At 51.8% G+C, this 8,038-nt stretch overlaps 1 protein-coding gene across 1 annotated transcript; it reads left to right on the plus strand.

The window, feature by feature from the left end:
- Positions 1 to 3,061: 3,061 nt before the first annotated feature.
- LOC100897757 (zinc finger and BTB domain-containing protein 24) lies at positions 3,062 to 7,448 on the plus strand. Its single transcript, XM_029112837.1, has 7 exons — positions 3,062 to 3,289; positions 4,047 to 4,290; positions 5,566 to 5,782; positions 5,988 to 6,166; positions 6,335 to 6,595; positions 6,714 to 7,092; positions 7,214 to 7,448. Exons 2-7 carry the CDS (start codon positions 4,068 to 4,070, stop codon positions 7,446 to 7,448), a joined length of 1,494 nt encoding a protein of 497 aa, XP_028968670.1. The 5' UTR covers positions 3,062 to 3,289; positions 4,047 to 4,067.
- Positions 7,449 to 8,038: the final 590 nt, after the last annotated feature.

Here is an 8,038-nt window from a genome sequence, read left to right on the forward strand (position 1 = left end):
ATGCGAGGGCTCAGCATCTTTCCCGCGGCGAGGAACCCCTTCGACGAAATTCCGGGCCATTCTGCGAGCTCCGTGACTTGTTTCCGGCTGACCACGCTCGCCTCGCACTCTTATGATCGAAATGAAGACCCGAACCTCGAGTCCGTGTTTTAGCGAGGCGCACAGCGTCAAGATCCGTCAGGGGAGAATCCCATGTTGTCTCGGATAGAGAAGTTAAGCGAGAGCAGTGTAGTAGGTAGCGATGTATCCTGATCGATTTATGCAAATGAAATCTTTTCTTCGGTGGCTGACGGTCGTCTCGAAGTTTCAATTTTAGCGCCGTGGCAACAATCTCGCCATCTCCGCTTCGATCGACGGGCAAAATCTCTTCGCCGTATTCACTTAGTTGTTGCTGCTGCTGCTGCTCTTGTGCCTGCCGCTCGTGCATCGTACACGGACAAATTGAAACATGTTCCCCCGATTGGTTGTAAAAATGTGAAAATCAGAGCGGAATCCACGAGATTGATGTCGTCCTTTCGCCAGGGCGAGCCTCCGAAGAGTTCCGGGGGCTCTTCAGAGCGCCGGCAAGGAGCTCGATGCCGGAAACAGTTCGATCGACAAGGGTGGGGCTGAATGGAAAATCTCAGTATTTCAGAGTTCGCACGTTCAGTCCAGTGCAGTTCCGAGTCGAGGACCGATATCGGAGAGCAGAGGAAGTCCTAGCGTCGGCATATGCGTGGATATCCGCCTTCTGTCGTCGTCCTTGTCATAATCATTGGACTGGTTGTCGTACTAGCGGTGGTAATCTGTGCATTGACGAAGGGAACGAGGCCGTGGAGCCGAAGGCCAGTCCATCTACTCTTTCTTTCCCATAGCCGGAGTCCAGCTGCGTAGTGAAGTCCAAGGTCGACTGGACTTTGTAGGTCAGCTGAATGTCCACGATCAACATCAACAACGAAAGTTCCTCGTTGTCGTTCGCCTTCGTGGTGGTGGTGGTGGAGGGGGCCCTGGTCAGAGAAAGTCTGGACCATCTACATAGAAGGCGGAACGCTCTTTCTTTTTCTCGATCGCTAAAGCACCGGCTAACCTAACTCAAGGGGGGATGGGGTTCAGTCTGACTGAGAGCTTCAAAAAACGCCACTGGACCACTGCCCAGACACTAAGCATTTACGAGCCGGTCGTGAGTGTTCTTACTTTCTCGAAACAGCGTCAATTCACTCGTGCATAAGATCTACTGCCGGATCCCGGGATTTCACGTGTCCGCCAAAATTCCCTTCCCGCTATCAACCGGAATTCGAGTCGGCTCGCATGTCATTTCCGGATATACCGCGATTCGCACATTTCGCGGTTTCTGACCCAAGTCCCGAGTGACTCGACATTCCTTAATCCATCGCGCGGCGAGCTAGTCCGCAGGCGATCGGCCGAACAGGCGATCTGTTGATCGATAGCGACTAAGAGGTTCTTCATCGGGTCTTGTGCCACCGTTGAGTAAGCGGGCGGCTTCTGGACGATGGAGCTCAGAAATCGGCCGAGCTCCGTCGCCTGAATATGTAGTAGTAGTAGTTAATCGAGGGGGCCCAAGAACAGATTTCTCATTTTGACTTGGGTGACACGACGTTCCGTCATGCATCTTCTTAACGTGGACGACGACGCCGACCGGCGAAGTCGTCTGTCTATCTATCTGCTGGCTACGATTGATTCCCGACCGGTGCGTGGTTAGCCAATCGATCGGTCTGTCTATATGTTGCGCGAACTCTGGTAGCCAACCGACCGACCGGCCAGGCTGCGTGGCGAGATTCTGTCGACGAATCCCTTTTCTTCTTTTTCTTCTTCGTCGTCGTCGTCGTCATTTTCTTTTTTTCTTTCGTTTTGAGAGGCACAGGTTGCTTCGAGCATTCTTAGCCGTCTGGCCGATGTCTGGCGTTTGACCGAGCGCGCAGTCTGAGAACCAAAGGGTTTTGACCCGTTTAGCAGATTACTGGGGCTCCGAAATATGGGAAAAAGATACCCTTCACTTCGAACCGCCACTTCTTAGGGCCGATCTGAAGCTCAGAAGCGTCAGCCGTTCGCCGGTTCTAACCGCCGCGCGATGGCTAGTTCGAAGTGTTCGTATCATGATCGTCTCGCTATTCTCACTCACAGAGAATTGGTGGGTTTATCCGCCGGACTATTTTTCGGAGGTGACCGGTGATTGAGAAAGAGTTGCGGATGATGAAGACACCCATTCCTGCGGGCGATTTTGTGTAGAGACGAGTTGCGGGATTCCTCTTGCCAGGTCCGCACTGATCACATTGAACCGTCTTGGACGAAGGGAATAGGAAACTGGACGAGGGAAAGCATACCCCTTGAGCCCCTTGAACAGTCTCCTGAATTCTCCAATCTCGAGAGACGAGCAGCGGTAGAAGTTCCGCAACGTAAAGAGATCAAAGTTGCGACGCGGGGTTTCTTGCGAAAAGTCTCCCACGGTAATTATTCGTCAGTGCATTCGCTCAAGTCAGGGGCGGACTGGCACTCCAATCGATCGGTATGTCGTCGGAAACATCTTTCAGTTTATTGTTGTGGCTTCGTTATGTCATCTAGCTGTGAGCGAGCGCTGTCGGAAACGCCGATCGGGTTCGAGAACGGTAGAGCCCGAACGGTTCCCAAGCCCCTTCGCGATTTGATCCCGAGGGCTTTTGACGCTCTCGATCCGGTCGCAATGTTTCTTTGATTTCTTTTTTAGCGGCCCATTTTCCGAGAAACCCTTTGCGGTGCTCTCGTCTTGCGTGAGTACTGCCACGGTTAGCGGTGGTGCCTGAGGGTTTCGACCGACGTTGCGCTGATCGAAATTAATTTACAACCAGCTCGAGTGGATGAAAATTCTGGGGTGAAATGCATCAGCGACATGTTCACCACGATCTCCACCACGACCATCAGCACCACACAACAGCACACCACCAATAAGGGGTGGGGTTCACATGGGTGAGAAGGTTAGCGCTGAGAAAGGGACCTAGGTTATGTAAGGTTGGGCTCTAACCAGTAATCTTAGTTAGAACGATCCAGCGATCCGACGAAAGAGCCTCGTGCGCTCCTGTTTCAGTTAATCTTAGTTGGTGTTGGAATTGTCACACTGTTTTCGTTGCTGACTCGCGGAATTCCGTGCGTGCGTGCTAAAGTGTCTGTACATATGTGCGTGCGCCTCTGGATAGAATTGGATGTTGCCCAATAAGTGCCGCTCCTCCGCCGCTGGTGCTGCTGCTGCCAAATCTGTTTTTGTTGATTGTTTGACGTTTCCGCTCAAGTCCAAAACGGGGAGCCACTCAATACCGAAGTACGTTTTCCTGACCTCCTGTATCTAGATTCCAGTTTGGTCCCACGGTTCCGAGTCCCCCGAATGCTCCCCCGGGACCACATTCTCAGAATCACTTATGAGGAGCTTTGAGTAGCGGTATAAGTTGATCTCTTGAGAAAGAAAAACCTTGGGACATAATTTTATTTCGGGGCTATCGGTGATTTTCTGCCTACCTTCGCTGAGTAGGGGGGAGGGGATGGTATCTCGCCGGAATCAGCCGAGCTCTGACGGATTTCGAGTCATCACAGAAGTGAATCAGGCCTCGAGGTCTTATGACGAGAGGCAGAAGAAGTCTTCCAAATCGACGCTTCGAAAACAACGATGTTGTCGGAAGGTCTTACCAGAATAGATCTCTGGTACCACCGCCGATGAGCGCAGTTGCGAGTGAGCGACGAGAAGCGATATCGCTTGTGGATACTCGGAGGACTCGGGGATATTTCGATCACGTGACCGATGAATCGATTGCATATTTCATCCCGTCGATTCCTTCACTGGTTTCCGCCTTCATTCGGTAGGCGATGCTCCGTCGGAGCGCCTACTCCATCGGTGTCGCGAACCGTCGCCTAATTGAAGGATATCCGGGGCGCGGTATTGCGGAAAGTAGAATCTCGGCCTTCGCGCCAGAGCCTGTCTTGGGGACGGTTACACTGATGAGCCTAGGAATCGAAACTTCCAGAGGAGAATCAATCGCTTTGTTCTACCTCTTGAGTCTAAAAGAGACCTTTTTCTCTTCCAGAAAATCGCCGTAGCGATCGCCATGAAGAAGAACGCCGATAAGGACGCGATGAAGGAGGGCGCCGAAACTGACGCAGGAGGTTTGTCAGGAGCGGGGATATTACCGTTTAGACTGGGCTTGGCAGCTCAGTTTTTCAATTTCGCCGCTTTCCAACCACCTCCTATGACTGAAGCCACGTCGACCACATCGTCCACCACGGTAGATGAACTCATGTCACCGTTGCCTTCGAGGACGACGCAGTCGAGTGAGTATAATTAGCTAACAAACTAGTCTTCTTTGGCGCTCGACTGCTCCACAGGAGAGTTCCAGTCGGATCCAGAGGCGAGATTCCGTTCCCTTCGTAGCTATGGAGTCTGAGATTCCTGTCCCGACCACGAAGGGGGCGAGGAATAAAAATGACGAGCTAGACACGTGACTGCTTCTCCCTCGGATATGGTCGAACTCGAATCCGAGTTATCGGATGAGGAGTTTCCATTTTGTTCAGAGCAACGCGACGGCAGACTTCCATGGGCCGCTGAATCTACATTTGCGAGCATTGCATTCGAACATTCCCGGAGGAGTTCCACGCTGGAATAATTCTTCCCTTGTGTCTGACGCGTGTCTCGGGTATAGATGAGAATCGTCAGTATTGACGATAAGGTCGTAAGCGAGGTCAACTCTTCGCGGTCGCCTCTCCGATTTTCTTGGAAACTTCTGCTCGTCGTAATCAGCTGCTGTGGCTGGCTGAGTTTCCACGCTCCGCCCTGAAAATTGATTCAATTGCCTCAAATCGTGTCGAGAGCGTCCCGCACCGCAATAGGCTGGGGTAAACCACAGTTTGCGGTTTTTGTTCCGAAAGCGGTGTCACGAGCAAGACTCATGCGCCCGAGAAGCTTGCTTTTTAACGTATCTGGCCGCTCTCTCCCCTCAAATCCCTGCTTCTCAAGCTCGTCGTTCGGAACTTCGATCGGCTCTCTGGAAACATCTCGCGACACGAGGTCCCACGCCGTCAGGCTCTTCGATCGGGATTTTTTTTCCAAGAGGGGTCTGTCTCTCATTTGAATTCTCTCTTCTTCATTGGGTGCGCATTCGAAGTCGTGCTGTTTTCGAGAATTTGGTGAAAAAAAATCGATGAACAAGGAAGTGAGTTCTGGTGACCCAGTTCCAGTAGTACCTCCCTCTCTTTAGGGTGTGGTCTAGTCACCGTACTGCAAGGATTACCACCCTTCTATTTTAAAGAGAATGGTAGAGAGAGAGGGGGACAACGAACTACCTAGTACGCAAGAGAGCGCAAGAGAGCTGGTGAATGAGAGAGGAATAGCGAGAGCGGCAGAGGGACATCGAGGGAGTTAAGGGGTTTTGTTGATGGGGGTTGAAGAAGGTTTTTCAAGCTGAAATTTGATGATGACAACAGCAAAACTAGGCCGAGCCGGCTTCGGCCGGGGCGTGATGGGTCCACGAGACATGGGATGTCAGAGTGCGTCGCTTGCCACGATCGCTACGAGCGTGTTTACTGAGGAAGTTGATGTCCCGATTACAGGTAACGGCAGATCATCGACCACCTCCCCCACGAACGGAGGATCGGCGAGCGGTAACAACCGGGACAAGTTGTTTCAATGTGGAGTGTGTAACCGGTCTTTCGGTTACAAACATGTGTTACAGAACCACGAGCGAACCCATACGGGTGAGAAGCCCTTCGAGTGCAAGGTGTGCGAGAAAAGGTTCACAAGGGACCACCATCTCAAAACGCATATGAGGTAAGATTCCACCCGCCTTTCTCCTTCTGCAAAGGGGTCCCGAAGTCAACCAATAGTTCAATCATTCTGGATTTCCCATCCAGGGAATCGATTCTTAATTTTCGAGCTCAACTCTCTCAGGGAACTTTGTTTCGGTCTGGGGAACTAGCGAGCCTTCGCGGGAGCATTTTTGTAGCACACTAAGACTCCGCTCCCCTTGACGCAGGTTGCATACGGGAGAGAAACCTTACCATTGCTCGCACTGCGACCGGCAGTTTGTGCAAGTGGCCAACCTCAGACGACATTTGCGAGTGCACACGGGAGAGAAACCATTCGCATGTGAGCTGTGTACGATGCGGTTCAGCGATTCGAACCAGCGCAAGGCCCACATGCTCATTCACAAAGGTAATTCAGACGTGCCGCCTCCTAGTTCACCTCGTTGGGCTATTCAAGAAAGGAATGCGTCGGGGAATCTGTCATTCCAACCCGTGTTGCTTGTGTTGAGGATAAACTTTCACTTGAAACCGAAGACGCTTCCGGTATCCAGTCTTAACCGAGTACCGCGACTTTCAGGAGAAAAGCCGTTTACGTGTAATCTATGTATGGGTAGATTTCGTAGGCGACATCATCTTATGCACCACAAATGCCCCAAGGATCCGAACGGCCAAAGAGTGGTGTCCATCAACGACTTGGGCTCACCGCCATCACCAGATGACGGTTCGCCAGTCATATCCTCCAAAAGTCCTTCTCTTAGTTTTGAAGCGACCCCAACTCCTCTTCAATTCTCCGAGCTGCTCCGGGGCACGGACATTTCGGTCACGTCCGAGCTATTTAGTGAGTGGGAGTTTTCGCCTTCGCTCTTCTCATCATGGGTCTGCTCGTATTCGCTGCTGGAGTTCTCGAATTTCCGATTGAACTTCTGAATTCTCACGGTGGACTGTCTGATTTGCAGGACAATTCCAATCCCCGATACCCTTATCCACGACACCAAGCTCTCCAACACTTCAACTGTTGCCCCACCCGGCGCATCTGCAACTTTTACACGCGCAGGCAGCTCAGGCTCGGTCCCAGAATCAAGCGTCGCAAGGTTTAGTGTCCAGCGGAGAAAAAGTTAGCCGAAGGAAACCCAAACACACGGTCAGAATCCTGTCTGCCGAACAGCAACGAGAACTCTACCTCGCACCGGAGTCAGAGCAGACCGAACCTCTTGACATGAGTGCAAAGAAATCGTCGTATCCTGGCATCACAGACATAAAGGAGGAGAAGAAGGATAGCGACAAATTGCCTTCCAGTACGGGAATCGACGGCGTTCTCGATCTCTCTAGCTCCAGGTGGGTTTCACGTGCGACACGCTGGGCTCTGCTTCCCGGGAAAATCAACACATTCGATCGAATTGTCGTGTCCATTACTCGGAAAAAGGTGATCGCTAATCGATAGGTTATGTCTCTTCAGGTCATCCTCGTTGCGAAGCGACAGTGAAGTCGATGCTGCGAGCAGTACCGCGGGCCCCTTCCCGGACGACGATCAGGGTTCCATCACGCCCGACGAATACCACGTCGACCTTGACGACGAAGACGTCGAGCACATGGAGTCGGAAGGTTCAGAAACGGATCTTTCGCTACGGAAAACATCGATATCTTCAATCAGTCCGTTGACGAACGGTCGCAACAAGCTTGAAGTCAACTGACTTTACTCGAGTTGTAGTACAAACAAACGGAGATGAAGCGAAGGAGCTCGCGTGCAATCAGCATTCCTCGATCGCCGAAACTTGTAGCCAGTCCATATTCTCGAAATTCTCTTTTTTCCCGAGTTTTCGCGATGGATCGCGTTACGGACGTCAACACCGTGAATCCGCGAAGTTGCGTCTTGTCGCAAATCATGACCGTAATGTAAATAGTTACATAATGCAGTGGTAGGTCGACGATAGGCGATAGCTGAACAACCAATCTCGATCACCAAGATATCTCGAGCGCAGCTTTTGCGGCCCTCGAACGACCGACCGACCGGCCTTCTTCCTCTCCGGCCACTCGCGTACGTTGACGTGGAGTCTACGGGTATATATTGACGCCAATCAAAACTGTACGTGTTGCTGCTTCTGTCTAATTGTCATCTTGAAGCCGTGAGAATCGAGAACGCGCGTCGCCCATCCTCCTTCAATTTACGAATTTGATCTGTATCCGCAAATCGATCAACTGAGGATCGATTCCCGAGGTTGGAAGAAATTTGATTCCATGTTACCGATTTCCGTTGTCGGAGGTGGGCGCCGTGCAAACTACG

The sequence above is a fragment of the Galendromus occidentalis genome, unplaced genomic scaffold (genome assembly GCF_000255335.2).
Source record: "Galendromus occidentalis unplaced genomic scaffold, Mocc_1.1 scf7180000077529, whole genome shotgun sequence".
NCBI lineage: Eukaryota > Metazoa > Arthropoda > Arachnida > Mesostigmata > Phytoseiidae > Galendromus > Galendromus occidentalis.